Here is a 26,568-nt window from a genome sequence, read left to right as displayed (position 1 = left end):
AAGTTTGAAGTCTATTTTGTCTGAGGTAAAATTGCTACCCCTGCCTGTTTTCAGGGGCCATTTCCTGGTAAATCTTTTTCCAGCCTTTCACCCTCAGCCAGTGCTTGGTTCTGTTGATGAGGTGGGTCTCCTGTATGCAGGAGATTGTTGGATCTTCCTATTTAATTCAGTTTGCCAAGCGGTATCTTTTGATGGGGAAATTTAATCCATTAACATTCAGTGTTAGTATTGATAGGTATGTGGTGATCCCTGTCATGTAGTTGTCTTTGTTGTTTAAGGGCTTGATTGTGTGTAGCTGAATCATTGTTACTCTCTACTTTCTTGACTTTTCTTCTCCTGTGGTTTGGTACTGCCTGCCATTTCATGGTTTTGTTTGCTTTCACTTTCCGTGTGCAGAATTCCTTGAAGAATGTTTTGTAGTGGTGGCTTGGTGGTCATATATTGTTTTAGTTTCTGCTTATCATGGAAAACTTTTATTGTTCTGTCTTTTTTGAATGATAGTTTTTGCTGGGTAGAGTATCTTAGGGTTGAAGTTATTTTCATTCAGTTCCCTGAGGACCTCACTCCATGCTCTTCTTGCTTTTAAGGTTTCTGTTGAGAAATCTGTGATTTTGGTGGGTTTACCTTTGTATGTTATTTGTTTTTTCTCTCATACAACCTTCAATATTCTTTCTCTATTCTCTGTGCTTGTTGTTTTAATTATAATAACATGTTATGGGGTAGTTCTATTTTGGTCAAATCCATTTGGTGTCCTGGAGGCTTCCTGTACCTGAATAGGCATAGTGGTTTCTAGATTTGGGAAAATTTCTGTTACTATTTTGTTGAATATATTATGAATTCCTTTTGCTTGTACCTCTTCTCCTTCTTCAATGCCCATGATTCTCAGGTTTGGTGTTTTGATGAAGTCAATGAGTTCTTGCATATTCCTTTCACAGGACTTGAGCTGTCTCACTAATAGTTCTTCAGTTTTTCCTTTAATTACCATTTCATCTTCAAGTTCTGAGATTCTGTCTTCTGCTTGTTCTATTCTGCTTGAGTGGCCTTCCATTTTGTTTTGTATTTCTGTTTCATTCTTTTTTTCTGAGGTTTCCCATATTATGGGTCACTTCCTCTTTAATATTGTCAGTTTTTATCCTTAATTCATTTGTCTCTCTATTTATGTTGTTTTCTGTTTCACTTTGGTGTTTATTTAGGGCTCCTATGATTTCATTTATTTGTTTTTTTGTTTTCTTATATTCTTTATTTTTGTTGTCTTGAAATTTCTTCAGTGCCTCCTGTATGTTTTGGTTGACCATGTCTGGTAACATCTCTATGAAGTTCTCACTGATTACTTGCAGAATTTCTTCTTTCAGAGTGTTCTTGTGGGCTTCGTTGGGTTCCTTGGTATAGTTTATCTTTGTTTTGTTGGAGACTGGATCTGGGTTTCTGTTTTCTTCATTTCCCTCTGAGTCCTGTACTAATTTATTTTGGGGGGGAGAATGGTTTCCATCCCTTTTTCATCTTCCCATCATTCCACTTGGTACTGTTTCTGTCCCTGGTCTATGTGTAACTTAGTATCAGCTAACTTACAATAGTAAAACTAAGAAAACCAAGAAAGAAGGAGAAAAAAAATTTTTTAAAAAGAAAGAAAAAAAGAACCAAAGAAATCAACGAGGAGAGATGGTGTACAATCTAACAGTGAACAAGATAAACAAACACTTAAGGAAAAGAAAAAAGAGAAAAAAAAAATCCCCGGTTCAGGAACAGTAGAATTTCAGTCTTAGTAGTTCTGGTGTTACTCCTTTAGTGTCCAGTTCTGTTTGTCTGTGTCTCCTAGGCAGGTTTGGAGCCACCATCTGGTGGTGCTAGAGCCCTCCTATGGTGGGTGCTGACCTGGTGGACCTGCAGGGTGGAGACCTGGCGGGCAGGCAGGCGGTGGTGGTGTGGGCCTGTTCTTTCAGTGTATCTTGATGTGGAGAAGCCTTCCACGTGCTAGGGGTTCAGGGTGCCAAAGTTTCAGCTCTCCCTGGTGCTTTACCTCAAGCAAATGTGTCTCCAGCTTCTCAGCAAGGTCCCTGATTCCTGGAGCTCATGCGGTCTGCGTCTGTGTCCCAGTCGCCATTTTGGATCCTCTCTTATGTAATCTTTAATTTCCACAAATATATTGTGGAAATTGTGGAGCTCCTCATTTTGCTTAAGTTTAAATGGAATAATTTTATTATTATTCTTAGTTTGATCTATTCTAGAGCATTAAAATAATATTTGTGATATTTTTATAGGATTAATTTTGTGCAAGTTGTGTTAGTATGTTAAGTCTCCTTGCAACAACATCCAGCAGAGGTAGCAGCTTTATTAATAATATCTCTTGGCTGATGGCATTTTTGACATTCTACATTTTTAATTTAGGAATGTCATTTGTTAAGTCTTTCATTGAGAGAGAAGTCATTCACTGAGAAGGAAGAGTTCTCAGGTTTTCTCTGAAGCTCTTGGCTCCTAGAACAATTGAGCAAATCTTTTCAAAGGACTGATAAGTGAATCTTTACACAACAGGGGGCCAAATTTTCCAGCTTTCTGATGAATTTCTTTGTGCCCTAACGACCCTTTTGGAACACTGGGCACATTAGTGCCGTAGAGAAATCTAATCAGACGTTTTCAGAGACCACATTAAATAGGAAGACTACATATTTGGACTAGGGAGGTAGCTCAGTGCTAGAGCACTTCCCTAGCATGCTCAAGACTCTTGATTTGATCCTCAGTTTGTCCCCCCTCCCCAAAAGACTACATATTTGGGAAAAAAAGAAGTGTGGTTCTAATGTTAGGTCTTCATGAGAGCATTACAGTATTAAAAATCAAGCTCTTGACAATGAAATGTCTTGTGATATGGGAACTTTTGTCTGTTCACAAATTTATGTAAGATGCAAAGTAGGAAAGAGATTAATTTTTAGGGTAATAGGTTTTAGGAGTATTATTAATTCAAGGATTAACTTGAACTCACAGCATTGGTGGGTGTTTGTGTGTTCAGGGGTGTGCAGGTGTGTCCTTTCTGAACTGAACAAGCATGCATGAACACATAAGGATTCCTAACTTGCTATCTCTGGCACAGGAACAGGCTTAGGTAGAGGATGCAGAGCCTTTACTTAAGTTGGCTAACAGAATGAGCCCATTTCATAAAGACAGAGGAAGACTAGGTAGAGTATAAAAGAAACTGAAAGGCCTTTTTATCTTCTAGCTTTGGAAGTGTTTTTTCCCATCCTGAAAAAGCAAAGGGTGTGGAAGGCAGTGAGATCATAGTCATAATCTAAGTGTCCATAATGTCTTCATGGTCTATAAGAAAGGAGAAGCGTTTTTGTGTTTTTGTTTTGTTTTGTTAAGGAATGTAATAGTCTACATTCTAATGAAATTTCTACATTAGAGGGAAAAGATGAAACAGCAGGATGGAGCTTAGAGAATTTTAGAAGGTATTTGGGACTCTTAACTTTCGATGTACTCCTGGCATCAAATCTCTTGGGAGAACTATTAGAGTTCTTAGAGCTCAGTCCTCAGAGCTTACAGAAGTGTCTGGCACTACCTTGGGTACCCCCTTTTATGTTAGCTGAATGAATGAATGTAAATTGTAGTCGGAATTGCATTTATCAGGAGGTTCTCTGTCCCTTATCTGTCCCATATTTTAATTTTAGATTATTGATTTTGGGTGGAGTTACCTGTAGTCTCTGTAACCAAGCTTGTAGTCATTTGCTCTAGGAATGCTGGGATCCTGTGCAACTTAGGCATGGACTGGAAGAGAATCTGGTCCAGAGAAGGTCTGTATCTGCGACCCCACAGGCTTTGCCCTCATGGGAAAGGGCACATCTGTGGGTGGGCCAGAACAGGCTCTAAAGGATGGGCCCATCTTAACCAGGTTGAATGTTGTGATCTCATAAGAGTAATATAAAGTCAGTTTTGTCTGGTGGCCTGTGCTGCTGACATGTGAACATGTTTTCTATGTGAACAGTACTAGAGACATTCTGACCTTTTCAATTGTGTCTGAGGTTGTGTGGCTGTGTCAGGCTGACTTTGTGGTATTGCTCAGCTGTCCAAGATTGGTCATGAAGGCGGGGAAGATACCCCAGGGAGGTGTTGCTAGTGTCTAGACTGCAGCACAGTTGCTTTGCTGGTTCACCTCTTCTAGTCTGCCTGCTTTCCACCTGTCCTGTAGACCACTACTTGCCAGTTCTCTGAACTATATTTTGTTTTCTTTACTCAGTAAGAAATCTCATGCACTTTGTGCAAATTTTAAGTGTTAATGAAATATAAATCTTATTTCTGAGGAGAAATACTTCTATCAATTAGGTATATATTGTTATTTTTTCAACATATACCAACAGATATTCTTTGTATTATGTTATCTTTTAAAACATTAAAAAATCACATGGTTATGCAGATTACTTAATTTCACTGGGTCATGTGTCCTAATCAGTTCTCCATGATAGTACATAGTGATGTCCCTAATTTTTTTTAATGGCTGCATTGTATTTCATACTATATGTTTGCTGTATTTTATTGAACCTGGGTGTGGATCTTGACAGTACTACCATAATCATCTCTTAGAATCTACATTTGCATAGCCAATGTTAGTATTTTTATGGAACATACTATGAATGTTGATTTTTTTTTTAAGAAAACACTACAACCATGTTTAGAAAATTTTAGTGACCCCCTAATCCCTAGTAGGATAAAGTGTAGACCAAGGCTGTCTCATAAACCTATAATAGTATGTCACAAAGTAATTTCAATTTTTCCCATAGATACATTATAAAACAAGGAAATAGGTGGAAATATTTTCATAACAGTTTATTCAATCATCCCAAATATTATGATTTTACTATGTAATCAATATTACAACATAATTAAAGAGACATTTTGTATTCTTTTTGTAATAAATCTTTGAAATCTATGTATTTTATACTTCAAGTATATGCTAATTTGGATTATCCATAATTTCAAGTTCTCTATAGGCACATGGGTCCCATGGCTACTGACTGGATAGTACAGGTGTGGACATCTAATACTGAAGGTTTTCTACAAATGAGTCACTGTCAATAACTTAGCCATTATGCTTTTGCTTCTGACAGCTCTGAATCCCATAAACCTGTAGCACTTCCCTATTTTCCTGAAACTTGCCTGTTCTTTGGTCAGGGTTTCTCAACCCTGGCACTGTTGAGTTTTTGGGGAGAATTTTGTTGTGGGAGAATGTCCCATGCTTTGTAGAATGTTGTGCAGCATTCCTGGCCTCTGTCCATTAGATGGAAGTGTCACATCTCTGTAGACCCTCAGCTGTGACTACCAGAAATGATGCTAGACTGAGAACCAGTGCTTCAAGTCAGCCTCAGATCTCTACTTATCCACCTTGGCAAGCCGACTGTGACCTAGCCTTCCTCTAAACTTGATTTAGTATTCAGCCAGTATTGATTTAGTATTCCATATAAGTTATATGGAAAAGCCTTTCATGATCCAAAAAGTTTGAGACATGTAGATAAAAGAAAATTTAACAGGCTTTCTTATTGTTATTTGGTTTTGAAACAGGGTCTCATCGTGTTACCCAAAGGTGGCCTGAAACTCGTTACTTAGAGCAGGCTTGCCTCAGACTTTCAGTCTTCCTGCATTAGCCTCCCAACTGCTGGGATTGCAGGTGTGCTCCACCATACCTGGCAAGAGTTTTTAAATGGGATTTATTTTTTATTGATCCTCTCTGGTGTCTCCAACCCAGTCTGCAGACCAGCAGATTGCCCAACATTGAGAGAATAGATTTTTCTGGTTGCTGGAGAACCAAAAAATGCTAAGTTTCTGTTACATTTTGTTTGTGTCCTTAGCTAGGATTGGTATCAGTGCAATAGTGGCCTCATAGAATGAGTTTAGATGTATTCATTCTTAGTTTGAGGAGCATTGGTGTTAGTTTTTCTGTAGAGATCTGGTAGAATTCAGCAGTAAATCTGTTTGCTCTTGGACTTTTCTTTGTTGAGAGACTTCTATTTGCATCAAATCCCATTAATTATTATTGATCTGATTAGGTTTTTTGTATCTTGGTTCAGTTTTGGTAGGTAATATGTGTCTAGAAATTTATTCTAGACTTTTCAATTCTAAATTTTCCAAAAAATTCCTAACGATCATTTGGATCTCATTGGTGTCTGTGGTGGTATGTCCCTTTTCATCTTTAAATCTCTTAATTTAGAGCCTCTCTTTGGTTTGGTTAGTTTTCCTAAGCATTTTTCAGTTTTGTGAATATTCAAGGAACCAATTCTTTGTTTCATTTTGTTCTTTTAGTCTCTATTTCATTAATTTCAATTCAGTTGTATTTGTTTATTATTTCTTTATTGATAGTTTTGGAGTTTGGTTTATTCTTGTTTTTCTAAGATCTTGGGATATATCATTATGTTATTTATTTGAAATGTTTTTAATTTTTTAAGATAGGCACTCATAGCTATAACTTCCTTCTTAGAACTGTCTTTGCTATATCCCACAGATTCTGATATATTGTATTTCCATTTTCATTTGATTCTAGGAATTTTTATATTTCCTCCTTGATTTCTTCAGCAACTCACATATTGTTCAAAAATGCATTTTTCTATATCCATGTATTTATATAGTTTCTTTTGTTACTGATTTCCAGTTTCATTCCATTATGATCTGATAAGATGTAAGAAATTACAGTATTTTTTGTGTTAGTTCTCATTTGCTTTTTGGCCTAAAATATGTTCTGTTTTTGAGAAAATTCCACCAGCTGCTAAAAAGAATGAGTAGTCTGTAGATGACTGTTAAATCTATTTGATTTATAGATTAGTTTAACTCTGAACTTTGTTGAGTTTTATCTGGGTGACCTATTTATTAGAGTTTCTGTTGATATTTGTCTGGGTGATCTTTCTGTTGGTGAGTGTGGAGTATTGATAACATCTACTATTATTGTATTGAATCCTGTCTGTCTCTCTGTGTTCAGTAGCATTTGTTTTTTATGAAATTAGATGCACCAGCATTTGGTGCATTATATACATATATGTATAAACAATTGTTCTATAGTCTTGGCTTACTATTCCCTTTATCAATACCTAATGACCTTCTTTGTCTCTTCTGACAAATTTCGGCTTCAAGTCTACTTTATTTAATAAGCTACTCCTTCATGTTTCCAGATTCTGTTTGCTTGGAATACCACTTTCTGACCTTTCACTTCCAGTGTGTGTCTGTCATTGCCACTGAGATCTGTTTCTTGCAGACAGCAAACAGTTTGATCTTGTTTTTTTAAACCAAATTGTCAGTCTGTGTTTTTTAATTGAGGAATTAAAACCATTTATATTGAGGGTTATGTTTTCAAGGAATGTATGAATGAATTCCTGTCATGTTGTTTTTCTAATGTTTGAGTCTTTCCTAATACTCACTTGTTTATGTAATATTCTAGTGGGATTTACTCCTTCCTGTACTTTTATGGTTGTGTTTATTTTCCTCTTCGGTGTGTAGGATTCTTTAAGTATAATCTGCATTCCTGATGTAATGATCATGAATTCCTTTATGCTTATCTTATGTATCTTTTCATTCTGAAGGATAACTTTGTTGGATATAGTACTTTAGGGTGGCAGTTATTTTCTTTGGGGGCTTGAAATGCATTATTCCTTTCCTGGTCTTTTAGAGTTTCTGTTGAGAAATCTGCTAATGGGTTTGCCTTTATAAATGTGTTGATGCTTCTGTCTCACAACTTTCAATATTCTTTCTTTGTTATTTCTTGCCACTTTAACTATAATATGGCATGAGTTTTTTTTGTTTTTTTGGTTTTTTTTTCCTAGTACTGTCTACCTGGGGGTTCTAAATGTCTTCTGTTACCTGGATGTCCATATCTTTACCAAGATTTGAGAAATTTTCTACCATTTCATAGGTTTTCAGTGTGTTTAGTTTGTGTTACATCACATTCTTTTACACCAAAAATATATGTTTGGCGTTATAATCATGTCTTAGATGTTTTGCATGTTTTGTTCAGAATTTCTTTATTGTCTGAGTGTGATAATTTTCAGCCTTGTTTTCAAACTCTGAAATTCTTCTGCTTGGTTTAGTCTGTGATGAAGCTTTCAACTGAGCTTTTTATTTGACTTACTGAGATTTTTATTTATGAGATTTCTGCTTTTTTTTTTTTTAAATTTCTCTCTTTGTTGAACTTCTCACTACTATCCTGTATTGTTTTCCTTAATTCATTTAATTGTTTTTCTATATTTTCTTGGCATTCATTATCTTTTTAAGAATCATTCTTTTGAATTAATTATCTGGTATTTCATCTACTTCAGTATCTTTGGAGTCCATTGTTAGAGAATTATGATCAAACAATCATAAGGAGTCATGTTGCCTTGCTTTTTCATATTTTCTGTATTTCTGTGTTGAATTTTGAGTATGCATTGTTGTGGATATCTCTCTCACTTTTACATAAGGAACTTTTTAGGAATAGCCTTACCTTGATGATATATGTCCTAGAATATTGAATTGGTGTTAAGTGTTGAATATATTTTCAGTTGGGTTTTGTTGGAATAACTTTGTTTCTCTGCTCACTAATGTAAGTTAGGACAGAACCAAAGTCCCCTACACTGGAGTTTACTCCAGACTGAGTAATTTCATGTACCCCCCAGGGCTGGGCTGACACTGAGATCTTCTGTGTCACATCTGGATCTCAGGTACTCTGTGAAGCTCACACAGAGGGTGGGTCAACAAGCTCTGTTCTAATAACCAGAGTCTATGGGTTTTACGAATTCTTTGTTTGTCCAGTATTGAACTTCATTGCATCCCCTCAGTAACCCACCTTGAAAAAAGCCATTTTCTGGTTCTTTGAGTTTGAGTCTCTATGAAAGCAGAAAGTGCTGCTTGATTCTAATCCACCATAAGATATGGATATTTTTTTGGCTGTGTGTGTGTGTGTGTGTGTGTGTGTGTGTGTGTGTGTGTGTTTGTGGTACTGGGGATCGAACCCAGGGCCTTGTGCATACCAAGCAACACTCAACCACTGAGCTACATCCCTGGACCAAGACTTGAATCTTTTAATGCCAGCATTAACCCTACTAGCAATAGCTGATGAATTGAGAAGTATTATTTGCAGAAATGAGCAATTGATTTCTAAAGAGTAGCAATAGTTGGGAAATGGCTACTGTCTCCAGGATAGATGAAGAATAAAGGAAAGTAGTAACATTTTACAAACCATCTTGTAATACTACTCTTTAAAGGTAGGAAAATACATGTACCTTGTAATATGGAGCCACAGTGTTTTTCACTGTGATGATATATTCTGAAAGTGTTATAATCCATTTGGCTATGGATACAAGACGTGGGAAATGAAAGCTAAATGGAGGAAAAGTGTAAGAGAGCAGATGAGATGTACAGAGGTCAAGTTGGCTTTTGGCTTGTGGCCAACCATCTAAATTATAGCTTTTCAGGGGATGTAGTAAGTTCATTTCTCACTTGGACTTGGATTAATACCCTAAAGTATGGTCTGGTGAGTGAATGTATGTGGGAAGGGGGTTAGAAATTAGGGACAGAGTAGAAGTGAGGAGCTGTGTCATTATAGCAAGGCCATGTGGCCTGTGGCATTGTTGTCAGATTTTTGGAGTCTTGGTTTGTTGAATATCCATTTGGGTTCTCAGGATTGACTTACCCAGCAGAACCTTCGAAGAGCTGGGGAGTGTCCAGCAGGGGCATAGATGCCTAAAGTAGTCACTCAGGGTTTGTTGGATGTTAGATTTTTTTTTTTTGTTTAGTCATGTGCATACAATGTTTGGGTCATTTCTTCCCCCTACCCCCCCACCCCCTCCCTGTCCGCTCCCTCTCCCCTCCACCTCCTTGCTTCCAGGCAGAAACTGTTCTTATCTCTAATTTTGTTGAAGAGAGAGTGTAAACAATAATAAGAAAAACAAAGCATTTTTGCTAGTTGAGATAAGGATAGCTATAGAGGGAGATTCCTAGGGATGTTAGATTTTGAGAAGAAGACTATTTCTAGACCCTGTGTGCTCTCAGATAAGGATGGAGAGTCTCAGGATAGTTTCTGTTTTCTATTTTTGAGCTAGGAGCTGGGAAAGGCTAAGTCTGTTCATGCCCTGTGTAAAGTGAATGTCTAATGAGCCTGACTAGATCAGGCATGCGTTGAAATCATGGAATCTTTTTGTTCTAACCAATGTAATCCTGTCCAAGGTTAAGGTTGAGAGTTAGACATGATCGAGTGATATTTTGCTACTTTGAATATCTGATATAAAAAATAAATATACCACTATGGAAAGGGCACAGATGTATATTGATCAACTGTTTTCTTTTTTATTAGGATACATTAGTTGTATAAAGGAGTTTTACTGTGGTATTTTCATACATGCATACAATATATCTCAATTAAATTCACTCTTTCTATCACTTCCGCACATCTCTCTACCCCTTTCTTGAAAGTTTCATTTTTTTGTTTTCATACTCATTCTAGAAAATGAACTCTGGCTCTACTGAAAGCTGAATGGAAAAAATAATAATAAATATGGGACACTTATTTGAGAAAAATTTATCTGATAGAGGGTTTGGAACCCACCATAATGACTTCATATACCTATATGAAAAAGAACAATGAAATCTCTTGGGATTGCTTGAAGCAGAGTAGGTGGGGGGTTGAGGGGAAAGATGGTGGGGCGATCTAACCAAGAACAACATAAGCCTATTTGGAATTTTCAAAGTCCCACTGTACAATGAACATATCCTAATGAAAAAATTTCAAAAAAGAGAAAACCACCATAATGGCATGCTAAGAGAAACGGTGGGATTTTCTTCATTGAGGAGTGTTAAAAAAGTATTATTACCTTCCAATTATGGTTTCATGTCTATTCTCCCTAAAGGTATGTGTACTTGAAACCCCTTCTGGCCCCATAAGAAGAAGATTCTATGGTCCCGATGAGATTGTGTGTATTAGAATCAGTTCTCCTAGAAAGGAGACACTAAAGGGTACTTGAATGAAATATTAAAAGTTATGAAGGACATAACAAAGGCCAATCAGTCCTTTCTTTTCCCCAGACCCCATAATATGAGAACAAGGGTTATTTGATGAAATTAAAGAGTAGCAAATTAAGTGCTAATAAAATGAGATAGTCACTTATATAATTCATTGCCATGGGAGGTCACAGAGGCAAATTCTGTGCCTGAATTAAATATGGGGCTGGATAATTTTATGACCATTAATGACATTTTTAGCAGGGAAGCTGATACTGTGAGAGAAGCAGTCCTATTACATTCTTCAGTAGTTGGCTCGCCGGGACTTGAGGCAAGTAGTATCTGAGAAGTGTGAGAGCAGGCCTCGTGGGTTCTAACCTTAGGTGGGAATTGTACTAAAAATGAGTTTTCTGAGGTGAGTGTACCCAGGCATCCCATTCGTGCTTTCATTCTATCTTTTGTTGTGGGGTCCAAAAGGCCTTTCCAGTCAGGAGCAGTTGAGAAAGACATCACCCAGAATCAGATCATTTCTCAGGCTTTGAAAACCATTCATCTTATTTATTGAATGCCACCCATGTGTCAGGTACTTTGTTTGGAGTTTTAAAAATCTGTTGGGTGTATGAACAGTTTGACACATCAGTGTCATTCCAAGTGAAAGGACTGCAAAGCTGCATGGAAGCAAAGGAACACTCAACCTGTGAGGCTTAGGGAAGGCTCCCAGTGAGGCTAACTTTTGAAGTGAATCTTACTGAGTAAGTAGGAGTTCATTCTTTAGACAAGATAAGGAAGGGCATCATAGACAGAAGGGCAAACAGAGAGAGAATTAATATAATGTGTCAAGGAACCTCAGTTATTTAGGCACACTGGACCCTGGAGTTAGAGAAAGGAGAAGAAGAGGACCAAGAGATGGGGAGTGCCCTGGGTTTGCTGAGATTTTTCTCTAACAGCAAAACTTCCAGCGGTGGCAATAGTGGGGCTTGAGGAGGGGAGAAACTTTTGAGTTTTGTTTTTTTTAGTTCTCGGGACTGAACCTAGTGCCTTGTGTTTGCTAGGCAAGTGCTTTATCATTTGAGCCATTTGTATTTTGTTTGGGTGGTCAAAAAAAATAAAAAAGAGCCTCCCTTATGATTGGGTGGAGGTAGTTTCTTCTAGGTCTCAGACAAATGGAATGAGTCTCCTGTGTCCAGTTGATCTTATGCCTTTGGGTTCTCTTAGAACCAACTCAGTCTTTGGGTGGGAGGAAGAGACAGAAGTCAGCTTGACCCAGGCTCTCATTTTCTTTGTGGAGTTGGCTCAGCAAACAAGCAGGAAAGCATATGGTATTTTTTGGAGCAGGAGCAGATGGACTGAAATGTTAAAAATCTGTTTTATTAAATGATTGCAGCTAACAAAATAATTTAATAAGAAAAAAAAAGAAACCACCCAAACTCCGACATTTCTTTAGTGATACTGAAATTAGAATATCATTATTCCACACTATTAATATTGATACCTTTAAGAAGAAGCAAATAGAAATGGGAAAATGTCTTTTGTAAATACTGGTTTTCTTGGTGGTTTCATCTTTGTAGTGGATGTGAATACTTTATAATTATTTGTGTTGTTAACCAAGTAAAAGTATGTGATTAGAAGTTTTCTCCATTACATTAGAGAGTTGTATAATTAAACTTTTTTTTTCTCTCTAATTAATAACTTTCCCCATAGTAGTCTTTTAAGAATCTTCTAAGAAAATGATTCTTCAGGGCTGGGGTCATGACCAAACGGTAGAGTGCCTGCCTAGCAAGTGCAAGTCCTGAGTCCAAACCCCAGTACCTTCAGAAAAGAAAGAAAATGATTCTTCAAAATCAGGAGTACCTAGAGGAATATAGAAATGAGATTAGTTACAGAACTGAAGTGGGCACATGCCTAATTTACTATGAGGCTACCTGTTACTGAGTCCATGTGTGAAGTTGAAATACACATGCACCAGATGCTGTTTGGTGTGAGACTTTCAAAGATATATAAGATTGTGACTCACATTACAGTTAGTACAAGAAACAATTCTACCACAACCCTCCGATGAATTACATACAAGTTCCATGGAAGAGGCACATCCAAATGTTAGTGCTGTCTAGATTGCTGGTTGTGTTTTCACCAAAGGTAACATTAGGCTGGTTACAGTCAAATGGAAGAAAGAGTAGAGTGAGGTAGGAGAGCATTTTGGAACAGAAGCAGCAGAGTTGTCTCCTGGAACTTTGAGTGGCTTTTTTCTTTCCCTTTTTTTAGCTTCTGGTATATGAATGCTGTGATTTCTAATGCATTTTGAAAAATTCTCCTTTAATGGTCTGTATCATATCAGCATCTAGTAGATATTAATCTTTTCAGCAAGGGGGCAGTGATCAGGGATACCCTGAAACCCCAGCATTAATTCATGTAACTTTTTATTAATCATTTGCTCTCCTGGACTGGACACTCACAAGTAAGTCTTTGCTGTCAGAAGGGAAGAACATGACAGGAGGAACACAGCACCCCCATTGCTATTGTCTGTAGTGGATCAATACAGGTTCTTCTAGTTTGGATGTACTTGACTTTGCATGAAGTGTGCCTTGTGGTGACTGGCGTCCTTCAACTTTATTTATTTGTTGTGTGTGAAAAAGAATCTTAAGTTTTGAAAGAGCATTGATATCAAATGATGAATATATCCTTTCAAGGACCCTGTAACTAGAGGTGATTGTATTTAATAAAACTTTTCACTTTCAAAAAGTGTTGTTCTTTCCCCTCTAGACCTTAGCTGGATCTCCAAAATACAAGTGAATCAGCCAGCCGTCCTGAGGCGGGCAGAACAAATCCAGGCTCGCAGAATGGTGAAAAAGGAGTGGCAGGTAAGGGTTCTTCTTGAGCGTTCTGTCCTTGTATTTCACAATGCATGGTCTCTTTCCTCAAGGCCGCAATATTGAATTTCACTCAAGATGCATCTAAACTTAAAAGATTGCAGCTGTCCATGACTTATTTTAATAATTCATACATGATGATGATGGGTTGGAGAAAGATAACACATTTATCCAAACAAGTTAAAAATCTTATTACTCTTGAGTGGCAAAACTGCAAATGAATTTGAGGCATCTTTATTCATGAGTGAATTAAATAGCATATTTTCTCAACACATTTATTCAGTTTTTTTAGACATGCCTTCTTTGGTCATCTTCTATTTTAATTTTAAAACCATAACATCTACACCTGATGTGTCCTCAGGGTGAGACCCTGAGGTTTCGTAGTTGACTTTTGGCCATCATGTTTACTATACTATTTTCATAAATCATTTTTCAAAATTCCAAAAATGATGTTGCACAGAGTACTTGTCGTCAGCATATTCCTCAGTGTAGCAGCCAAAGACTAAAAGAAATTCATTTCACAAGGGGGAAATGAAATCCTTTTCAGTGGCATTTCACATTTTGGTCATCCTTTGAAATATGCTGATTGAAAAGATGAAAAGAAAATCATCAAACTCTGTTGTGAAATATGAATATTGTTTTGAAAATGCAGTTGGATTAAATTGGGAAAAAAAACCAAGAAACTTAGAAAAAAATTTACAATAATATTTCCTCTCTGATACCAGGGCAGGAGATGAAAGTAAGTTAGAAACCTTCCTAAGTTTCGTTTAAGATGGAACAGTGATGTGTGGGGAGTCTTGTTCTAGTTGGGGTTTCAACTTTGTATATCTGTGGAGGAAAAAAAAAAATTGAGGCCATTCTTCTTTCTTGTTGTTTCTTTTTATTCTGTTTGATTTTGTTCTTTGTTTTGTAATATTCTGGGTAACATTCATCTTGTTAGTCACTTGAGCTAGTTTTTGTCCTGTGTCAGAGTATGCCTGAGATGTCGTAGATCTCAGCTACGAGTGCTCATATTTGTCTAGTGATTCCCTATTAACAGCTATGGTGGAGATTAATTTTGTTTTTTATTTCCTTTGTTTTTACTTTTTTTCCCAACAGGCTGCTTGGCTCCTGAAAGCTGTTACTTTTATAGATCTTACTACACTTTCAGGTGATGGCACATCTTCCAATATTCAAAGGCTCTGTTATAAAGCCAAATACCCAATCAGAGAAGATCTCTTAAAAGCTTTAAATGTGCATGACAGAGGTAATGTATAATGCATATGGAGTTATCTGCTTATAATACTGATTACTAATGTAAGGGGACTTAAGATTCAGCTGCTAATATAATAGTAGTGATAAAACAGGTGATATAAACTCTGGTCGTGTATACAGACAAATAATTGAGATTGTTCTTTGAAAATCACAAGAAAGAGAATCTGCATCTTGTTTTTAGGTTAGTTCTTTGTATCTATGGATTGAAGTTGCTGGTTGAGAGTTTCCTTATATTTCTTTTCAATTCTTCAGTTTCGGAAATTTTCTATCTAGTGACTGTAAACCACTGATTCTGATTCCCTAGTCACATGTGAAAGAGCCAGTCTCATTACTTAATAATTACATCTCATACATAAAGTATTTGGTGAGTAAATGAAATACTTTTGAGAATAAAATGCAAATGGGAAATATTGCATGCTTATATATTAGGCTAGATGTTTCAGAAAAAGTCATATTCACTTCCTTAGTATACACAAGAGAAAGAACTTTGTAAAGTTGCCAGAAGTTTAGAACCTTAAACATTTTAGAAATGGAGACTTTGAGAGCCAATACCCTGTTTTTCTAAGTGACAAGACCAAGATATGGAAGGCTGAGGGAGATTTCTAAGATGTCTTATTCCTTTCTGGACTGGTGTTAAATGCTGGATCCCCTCTCCATGGGAGGATGCCTCATGGGTCCAGAGTGCCCTTCTGTTCTAATGCCATTAGAGAGAGTGGACAAGCCCAGTGCAGGTACCACAAATCATTGGTAGAATACTAGCACACCTAACCAGCTTGCAGCTTTGGAAAGTACCACCTTATTGGTACTGGAGATGTTTCTTAGTGGTAGAGTACAAATTCCCTATGTTCAGTCTCCAGCATCACAAAGAAAAAAAAAAAAAACAGAATAAAGTGACACTTAAATGAAACAACTTTGTATGAACTCTAAGTATAAGTAACTATTTAATTTTTTTTTAAATTTAAGAGCTTGTACCTTAAAATGAGGGCTCCAATTTCTTACAGAAGAGAGAGGAGGTTTAGTTAAATGTCATTTTACTGTACTACTCTGTAAATTTCACTTACATTTTTCTTCATCCATAGCTGTTTGGATGCCATACAAACCCAGACTTTGTTATTTACAAGAAATAAAATATTTTTGTTGAGTCATGATGACCAAGTCTATTATTTAGGAATTTAAAAAAATTCAGTATCATGTTAACTTCAAGGATCAGTTTGTCAGAGTTGTTTCTATGATTATAATGATCAGCAAATGATCCATGTTTTCAGAATTAGAAGGAAATATGGAAAGTAAAACCCTTTTGATTTGTTGTAGCATTGTAGGGAATTATTTTTTTCTCTCATTTTGATTTCTGCTAGAGTTGTAGTATAAATAATAATTGAAAGCATACCATGTGAGTTGAACTTCATATGAAGTGGGCTGCTGTGATTTCTTCTCTCACAGATATCACTACAGCTGCCGTGTGTGTCTACCCTGCCCGGGTGTGTGACGCTGTCGAAGCACTGAAGGCTGCGGGTTGTGACATCCCTGTGGCATCAGGTAAGGTTTGTTGTTGTCTTTCAACAAGTTGTCAGTTTTTTTAACCCAGTCAGTGGGGGATTTTATACATAGTTTTATGGTATGACTTAAACTAATTGTATACTAATTGTATTGATTCATGATTTTAGTATTTTTTTAATTATTTAGGAAAAGGGTACATGGATTTGATATGAAGCCATGGAAATTTTTTAAAGCTCCAGTTTAGTGAAATATGTGTCTGTGAACAGACGAATGGATGGATGGAGGGATGTGCAGATACATAATTAGAGTGTAGTTTTTAAAAAGGATAGAAGAAAATTCTGGTGCTTTAAAAGAGCAGCATATGAAGATCACTAACTTGTCTTATTAAGGAAGCTTCAAAAGAAACATGACATACTATATTTATCTGCATCTCCATTTGTGAGGGTTCCCAAAGTATTTGGCAGCTACGTCTTTAGACTTTAATTTTCTATCAGGCACACTCAGTTCAGATCTTCCTCTATATAACAGAGGGGTGTGCTTTCCCTAAGGTAGCAGACCCAAGGAATTTAATAACATCAAGGAAAGACAATTATGTTTAAAACAGGGATGGAATGAATGGTATGCACATAAAAATGTTGGTGACACTTTTTCAAAACTTCAACTATAGCTTCATTTTCCTTTAATTTATTCTTGGCTCTCCTCTTCTAGCTCTGCTCTGCACTGACACTGATTAGGCGCTTTTCCCTCTCACACCCCTTTATTCTCCTTTGCTGCTTGTTTTAAGATAGGCCATGGGAAGAACCTATATTACAATCTGATTAGTACAGCTAAAGAAGTTCATTTGTGAGTAAATCAAGATGGCCAGCTTACCAAAAGTAGGATCCAGAGTCAGACAAGGCTACACCCATTATTTTTTGGCTGTCACTGTGATGATAACATTTTTTTCCAGTGGTACTAGGGTTTGAACTCAGGGCTTTGCACTTACAAAGCAGGCACTGTACCACTTGAGCTACCAGACATTTTTGCTCTTGTTATTTTGGAAATAGGGTCTTGCTTTTTTGTCCAGTCTGGCCTGGACTGCAATCCTTCTGTTTTAAGCTTCCCACTCTGCTGGTATGATAGGCACATGCCACCATGCCCAACTATTGGTTCAGATGGGAGTCTCACAAACTGTTTGCCTGGGCTGGCCTGGAACTTCTGTTCTCACCTACCTGAGTAGTTAGGATTATAGGCATGAGCCACCAGCACCCAGGAATAACAAATTTTCTTAATTGATCGTTACTTAATATACTTCATAAACTTCTCTGCAGCAATTTAATTTCAGGTCTTCCAGATAATATAAAGTTAATATTTGTCCTAAAACTAATATAATAGGAGATAACATGCTGTTACTTCACACATGTGTTGTACATAATGTAAGTGATGTTAAGGCCATTAATACTTTGGTTTCTGTGCAGTTTTATATAGAGGGGCTCCGAAATGCTTTGTTGAGCTACTGACCATTGAAATTTGTTTTTCTTCCCTCTCTTCCCCCTCCCTCATTTCATCCTTCTTTTTAACTTCTACTAGTGGCCACTGGCTTTCCAGCTGGACAGACTCATTTAAAGACACGGTTAGAAGAGATCAGACTGGCTGTGGAAGATGGAGCTAAGGAGATTGATGTGGTAATTAACAGGACCTTGGTGCTGACAGGCCAATGGGAAGGTGGGTGCATGGGCCAGCATCTTCCTGGTGAATTGGGTGGGGATCTGGTCAGAGGCAGCTTGGTTTGAATCTCTTCTGGGTGACATGTTATCTGATCAGTGAGTCATGTGAACAGAAGCATGGTGAGATTGCTCATCCTGGTGCCTATTACAAATCTAGGTGGTTGCCTGTCTGCATGAGCCTCATTTCTCCCTTTGGGTGCTCATGTGAGTGGTTATTTCCATGCAGTAGATTCATAAACTTTTTTTAAAGATTTATTTTATTAATATGCTTTTCTTTTAGAAGGGGATAGTTACTACTATTCTGTACTTCTTTATTACTCCATACATAAATCATTACAGGAAAATCTCTTATGCAAAGTTTAGTATGGTAGGGAAAGCATCCTTTTTTATGTTTTTATTTGTGAACTTTGAGGATGTGGTATTATTAGTAAGTTTACTAAGTCCTTGTTTACCTCTGGCATTCTGATGCATAGCTCCTATAAATATTATTTCATATTCATCTTTGAGATTAATGATTTGCTCTCATACTAGATTAAAATAAGATATTGCCCATTCTAGTAACAAGATATTTTTTATAATCAAATTATTTTGTATACTAAAGATGAGGACATTGATGACTAAAATAAATGCAGTTTTCTTTGAAAAAAGTAATTATAATGAGTAATCACATTGTTTTAATGAAACCACAAGTTGAAGCTAATGATATTTTTTCTTTTGATACCTATATGCCAAGCAAAACACATGTTTTTGTGTAATTATAGAAGTTCTACACGTCAGTAACTTTCTAGCTCTTTTCTCTTTGTATGTACACGTCAGCCACCTCTATTTTTTTTAAAATTTAAAAATTATAGTTAATATATTTTTCCTTAACCTGCTTATTGGACTTGCCAATACCTCATGAATATCTTTTGTGCTCGGTCCATGTATGCAGTAGTCCCTTATGCACAGGGTATTTTTCTATGACCCCCCTCAATAGATGCCCAGATAGCATCTACAAATACTATATATACAATGTTTTTTCTTATACATATGTACCTATGATGGCTTAATATGTAAATTAGGCACACTAATATTAATAATAAAATAGCATAATTAGAATAATATATGTAGTAAAAATTAAGTGACTGTGGTCTTTCTCTTTCACACATTCATTGTCTCCATGTCTTTCAAAATACCTTTTTTTATTAGCATATAATAGTTACACAGGGGGGAATTCATTTTGATATTTGCATATGTGCTTACAATGTATTTTAGATTGATCTTCTCCATCATTTTCTCTCATCTCCTCCTCTTCCCCTTCTTAGAACAATTTCACAGGTTTCATCGCTTCGTTTTCATGCACATACACAAAGTACACCCACCATATTCGCCCTCTTACACCCTGTCGGTTTACCATCCTCCTTCTCACTGGTACCTGCCCCTGGACAGGACCTGTTCTACCTTCCTTTTCTTCATTTTTAAAAGTGATATTGATTCTTGCAAAATATCTTCGTGCACTATTGCCCTGTAATCAGTCTTGTGGTAATGTGAGGATAGAATGCCTATCTGATGATACGAAGTTAGATGAGTGTTGAAGGCATTATGACGAGGGCTAGGCTACAGCTATCTAAGGGTTTCTTGAACATGAACACTGCCATCGTAAGTGTGAATTTGATAACTGAGTGGCTACTAAGTCACTAAGAGGCAGGTAGCATACGTAGTGTGAATGTGCTGAACAGAGAGGAGCACATCCTGGTTGGAGCAGTTGGGCAGCACGAGATCTCATTACCTTGCTCAGAATGAGGGGCAATTGAAAACTTGAATTGTTTATTTCTGGAATTTCCTAGTTAACATTTTTAGGCCATTGTTAACTCCTGGTAACTGAAACTGCAAAAAGTAAAATTATACACAAGAGAGAAGACTCCTGTATTTATCTGTAAACGCTTTATCTGTGAATCCTAATTCTATTGTTTATCAATTATGAATTGCTTTTTTGTTAGGAAGTAGTAAAGATTTAGGCAGTGGTTTAAACGCTCAAGTATTTATTCTCTTATTTGAAGTCCGGGGGAGGTATTTCCAGAGTATTATGGTAACCCCACAGAGTTCTTGGATACCTTGGCTAATTTCATTTCCCAGTTCCAAAGCACATGACATCTTGTCATATGCAGGGCACTTCATTGTCTAAGAGAGCTTCTGAAAGTCCAACTTTTACACCCTTGGGTGTAAAGATGGCAGTAGGGGAGGTGAGATGTCCCATCTGAATGTCTTTTGCAATACTCATTTATATCCTATTGACCTGAACTGAGTTATAATTGTGGCTACTATGATTGGTTGCAAGTGAAGTTGATAAATGTGTTTTTTAACTTGGAATGTTATCTAAGTTTCCATATATTCTTATTCCTGTTGTCTTACCCTTCCCGCATCTATATTTACCAACTTGTTTAATCTTCACCAGATTTGAATTCTTGAAGTTCACACATATATTTTTGTTCCTTTTGTTTGAGTTCCATTTCTTGTGTGATTTGGACAGTTACAATCATTCTTAAAAGGATTATAGGTATCCTTGTCCCAATGTATTAATTCTGCTATATCTGCTTTTAGTTGCAGATTTCAGTTAAGATTTAGAGTAAGAAGGAAAGGTGACTACACATAATATTTAAAAGAAATCTGGAAATATACTGATTTAGTTGGACTAAAACCTGTGTGCCTTTATGTCTTTTTGTTAGCACATGTAAGTGTAGGTGTATAGTTTATATTATAACTTGTGCTCTTGTCTCTTGAATACTACTAATTAGAAAATAAAATATAACAGGAGGTGGGTTTTGATGTAATTGGCTGTTCCCTAATGAACTAGGAATGGTTTTTTTTAAAAAAAACGGTAATTGTCCAGTAATAGACATTCATATAAAATATACTACTACATTTTTGTTCAAGAGCATACTTTTCTATTAACTTTTTTAATAGTGTTAACAGCCTCTTACCCAAAACAAATTGAAAAGCAACATTTAATACTAGAAATTTATTTCTAAATAGAAACCTGCAGTGACTTAGGTCTTTCTTCACTGAAGTATTTTGTCTTAATTTTAATTATCAATTTGATTGCATGTTGTATTTTTCAGTGTCATGTTTTAACATTAGGTGTTTTCTAAAATAGGGATCTAAAATTAACATTTTAGGGTATACTGATGAAAATGCCTGTCATGTTGTTACATTTTCAAATCTAGGGTCTTTTGACCTGCCACTGGGTTTGTAGGATGCTTTGTAAAGCATAGTAGAAAGAATTACATCTTTTAGGCCTAACCATTTAGAGTGCCTTCTAAACATGTCTCTTGGCCACATAGGCCACAGTGAAGGGTCTGAGCTCAGGGAGGAAAGTGGAGAAGGGCTTGCCTTCCTTTCTTTGGGTTCTCCTTGGTGACCATTGGATGTCTCTGCTTTCCTCAGACATCTAACTCTTCAACCACCTGCAGTTCCTTCATTGTTGCCAGATGCCCTGCCTGCTACTTCTCGGGGCAGTGAGCACCATCAGATGGTTGCTCCTCAGAGACTGTCAGTGCTTTGCCTCCTGCCTTTATTTTTTTCCCCTAACTCAATGGCTCTTCTGCATCTTTTGAGTCTTACTCCACATACTGGTTATTGTTCTTCTCCCATACCTCCATCTTCTTTCTTGTGATTCATTCCCATCAAGTGTTTAAGCACAATTATACTTTTATCCATTAAAAACACCTCACATGCCAACATTCCCTTTTATATCCTTTACTCCTCTTCATGACTGAAGTTCTTATGAGTTGTACTTCTTTGTTTTGATGAATTCTAACCAAGATAATAGTAACTTCTCATCTCACTAGACCCAAGGGATGTCCTTCAGTTGTTTGTTTTACTTTATTCATCACTGTTTGGCAGATTGAACTTTTTTTTCCTCCTGGAAACTGTGTGTTGTCATGACTTTGTGACTTTATATCCCTGAGAATTTACTTTCTGTTTCTGATTTCTCTTGCTTCTTGCTTGCAAGCTCCTCTCCTCTGTCATTCCTGTCCTTCCTGATGTGTTCTGTTCCAGCATGACCTCTCCTCACACTCTGCTTACTATTCCTTAGAAAGCCAATTTCAGTTACACTCCCTCTGACCAAGGCTAACAGGCCTCTGAACACCAGAACCTGGGTCTGCCCAGCTCCTAACTTATTCCATTTTCCCACTAAACCATGATGCTTTTCATCCATCATTTTCATGGAAGTACACATCTAAAAATCAGTGAATCCTATTAAGGTTAGAGAATCCACCCATTTTAGAAAGAAGCCTATTAAAATATCTATATTTCCCTTTATTGATAATTTTTATTAAACACATAATATTTTCTTGATTATTCAGAAATATTTGTCAGTGGTTGTATTATCCTGGAATATGGTGATGCTTTCTCTGGAAATCCTAAGATGATTCACCCCACAGTTGACAGTCCAGACTGCTGTGCTTTTTGATGTATAGGCCTTTTTATTTGGTATTATCCTGGTTCTTTTAGCCTGATACATTGCTGTTAAGCTTTTTTCTGCCAGGTTATATGTAGCTCTATGGCATGCTATCCTTTCCTGCTAGTACCTCTCTTGAGCCTTTCCATATGGATACAGAAATGCATACCTGTACTTCTCACTTGGGATGGTAGTTTTAACTGGATGGGATGAGGAGGTTACTGTTGGTTCTCAGAGTAACTTGACAAACATTTTCAAAGTACAGCTCTTCTTACAGAATCCCGCACATGCCCCAGGCATGTGAAATGTCAGAATGGAGGGTTGGGTGTGAGTGAACAGAGACTCCTAGATTGTTAGAATGACAATCCCTGCACAGATACTTGGCATCCTCCTCATAAGTAAGTACTCCTCCTAGGATTGGTATGTGTAATGCAATACTTTTTTATGGTGCTGTTAAAGTTGACATTGAAGTTGCATTTCTTCTCCTTGAAGAAAGCCTTTGCCAGAAGTTGCTCATCATCTTACAAACCTTATTGAGCAGGTTTTGAAAATTATCTAGAAAGAGATACTCTTTTCACTTTTCTCATGACCTCTCTCTGTACATATATGTACCTAATGTGACATGGAAACGCTATCAGGAATCTAACTTGCTTAGCTCAGGACCTCGAGTTAGCTCTACTGGCTCTGGGGACTCAGTCTGTACTGGAGCACTAGCAGACATGGCTCCCAAGGTGACTGAGGCTGTCTGTAACATTTTCTCAGCATAATGTGCTCGGTGTAGCAGTTGGAGGAGGTATCTGACACCTGTATCCCCAGCCACATGCATTTTCAACTCTTTCAGTTGTTCACCCCTGAGTTGCTCACCTAAACTTGATTTGTGGAATGGATAGCCCCTCCCCCTGCCATTATTAAGAGTTTTAGGGCAAGAGAATGAAATTCCAGGGTCAAAGCCACAGCAGCATCTATCCTTCATTTTCCTATATGAAGTAGGTCCTAAAACTCAAATCCAGTAAATAGTTTGGTTTTTTTCCTATTTGTTTATTTTTACAGAAGAACAGTAGACAGAACACCTCAGAAAATAAATTATTTTTCTTTCTTTTATAGAGCTGTTAATAATAAAAGCTCATCAGAAAAACCATTTCAAAATCTATAGGCACTTTTTAGGGGAGGAATCACATAATCTATAATCTGTAGTTTCTCTGTTTTGCGGGTTGTTTATAACAGAAATTCTGGAGATACTTATGGCAGCTGTATGCTTTTATGGTTTTTGTTTTTATGCTATGATTTTTCAAAACTTCAAATACTATTGACAAAAATGTGTGAGTTTTATTTCTTATAGGTGTTTTACTGCTCGGTGATTTAGCCCATCTCTGTTTTAGTCTTAAAAGTTTAATTAGTTGCTTTGGTGGATGAAACTGTGTTCTTGAACATTTTGTGACTTTTTTAGTATAAAAGGTTGCTGAACAATTTTATATTAAGTGTTTTACTGTACATATAATTATCTTAAGAGTTATTTTCAGGCCATTCTTGTATAGTGTTGAACATCTTTCTGGTACTCAAAAATAATTGCTAAGATATGTTCGTTAGTAACTATTTTTTAACTGCCTTTGAATAGCCTGAAATATAAAAGGAATTTATGACTTTAGATAGGAGACATAGTCTCTAAACACTTGGATTCTTAAGTAACAATTCCATACATACAAGTTTTACTAACTTGGTTTTGTGTGTCTGTAGCAGTGCTTTTCTAAAAATGTAATTCCAGCAGCATCAAGATTAAGAATAGACTTTCCTTTTAGATGGAAGATGGAGAGAAACAAGATAACTTCAGAGAAAAATAAAATGCAATAGTTCCTGCTGGCAACTGGGGGCAGTGTTGCAGAGCATAGAGCCTGTTTGCCAGCCTGTTTTGGATGCTGAGGAAAAGGTTGATGGATGGGTTGAAGTTAGGAGTAAGAATTTCTGGTATGCTGTTGCACAGTGGAGTGATAGAACAATTATTTACTGCATATTTCAAAGAGCTAGAAGAAAGAATTTTGGACATTTTCACCAGAAAGAAATGACAAATATATGAGGAGGTAGGTTTGTTTACTCTGCTTTAAACATTGTATCATGTATACATGCATCAAATATCACATAGTACCTGTTAACATGTAGTTTTGTTTTGAGTGGTACTAGGGTTTGAACTCAGGGCCTCATGCTTGCTAGGGAGGCACTGTACCACTTGAATCCTCAGCCAGGCCTGTTTTGTGTTGGGTATTTTCGAGATAGGTCTCTTGAACTATTTGCCCGGGCTGGCTTTGAACTGCTATTCTTTTGATCTCTGCCTCCTCAGTAGCTGTGATTACAAGATAAGCCACCAGCTCCTGGCTTAAGATGTATGATTTTTATAACTTATGTATCAGTTAAAAATAAATTAAGACAAAACAAAAGAAACAGATGCAATAGAACCCTTTGCTCCTTGCCGACCCCTTGGATCTGTACTCCGATGCACACAGGCCTTTGTAGAGGGACTGGGTTCTCAGATTTCTGTTGTGAACACCCCACTGTCAACAGCCTCACGTGTTTTTCAACTGGAATGATGAGCAGAGGTCAGGTTCTGACTTCCATTCTCATCAGTGTGATGGTAGTGGAACGACCGAGGGGGACAGACACAAGACAGCTCCTGCAAAATGGGTGAGAATATTGATTGAGCATCTGCAGAGTAATATATGCTGGTTTCTAGTGTACCCACTTTCACTGCTCCTGAAGACCTCGTTATTGTCAGGTTTGTAAGGTGGCACTATGCCTGCCACCTTTCTAGTGTATGTGTTTTGTTAAAGTTTGCATTATTCTGACTAATTTGGATGTGGTATTTGAATTTATTTTCATTTGTCAGTCATCTTTGATAATAGTTTTCCAAATTATTATTTTTCTGCTATGTGGCAAGAATTGTTCTGTTCTTTTTTTTTTTTTTTGGTGGTACTGGGACTTGAACTCAGGGATTCGTACTTGCAAAGCAGATGCTCTACCACTTGAGCCACATCTCCAGTTCTTTTTTAAAAAATTTCTCTTTTGAAATGAGGAATTTTCAAGTTTGTAATATTTGAATTTTTAATAATGAACATATATTACATGTAAGTGTGTGAGCAGAAAAATAAAGACTCCTGGGGATAGAGTCATGATGTATGCAAAGATTTAAGTATAAGGACTTTACTAAAGTATAAAAATAGCAAAAAATCTAGAACCTCAAGCATCTAATAATAGGAAATGATTGAATAAATTTTTATGTCTGTGATAAAAGATTGGCCTTAAAAATTGTGCTAGAGACCTGTATTTATAAATATGGAAAGATATGTATAATATAAAGACATGTATAATATATTGAAGGGGAAAAAGATTATGAAAGTAATATGTTCCATATATAAGTATTTTTTTATACTTTTAAGAACCATGGAATATTTGATAGTCTCAAAAGCCCTCTCATAAGAAAAATTCCTAGATGCTAAACAAATTGTAACATATCTTTGTAGTTCTTATTTTTGAACAATTTTAAACTTAGAGAAAAGTTGTAAAAAATAAATACACAAAACTCTACTTTGCTTATTATTTAGATTCCCCAATTATAAAATTCCATGTTATTTACCTTTTTGCCTTACTTGTATTCTTTTTTTGTGGGTATATGTGCACTGAATATGTTTTTCCGAACTGTCTGAAAATACGCTGCAAATCTTTTGGCTCATTACTCTTAAATATTTTGGTGTATATTTCCTGAAAACAAGGACACTCTTGTACTAAGCCCCAATACCGCATCAAATACTACTGTGAAATACACACTGGATTTAGTGTATTGTCCCAGTAGCGTTCTTTACAAGGTCTGGAATCCCTTTAG

The 26,568-nt window shown here is 36.7% G+C and overlaps 1 protein-coding gene across 1 annotated transcript in view; it reads left to right on the top strand.

The window, feature by feature from the left end:
- The window catches only part of Dera (deoxyribose-phosphate aldolase), a 96,548-nt gene that overhangs the window by 18,191 nt on the left and 51,789 nt on the right, over positions 1 to 26,568 (top strand). The window contains exons 2-5 of the mRNA XM_020180383.2: positions 13,696 to 13,793; positions 14,901 to 15,048; positions 16,497 to 16,592; positions 18,123 to 18,257. Of these exons, the coding sequence (XP_020035972.2) occupies positions 13,696 to 13,793; positions 14,901 to 15,048; positions 16,497 to 16,592; positions 18,123 to 18,257 (477 nt within the window). The remainder of the gene's footprint in view (positions 1 to 13,695; positions 13,794 to 14,900; positions 15,049 to 16,496; positions 16,593 to 18,122; positions 18,258 to 26,568) is intronic.

The sequence above is a fragment of the Castor canadensis genome, chromosome 6 (genome assembly GCF_047511655.1).
Source record: "Castor canadensis chromosome 6, mCasCan1.hap1v2, whole genome shotgun sequence".
Classification (NCBI taxonomy): domain Eukaryota; kingdom Metazoa; phylum Chordata; class Mammalia; order Rodentia; family Castoridae; genus Castor; species Castor canadensis.
Note: the sequence above shows the minus strand (reverse complement) of the source record. Positions and strands in the feature narration are given on the sequence as shown.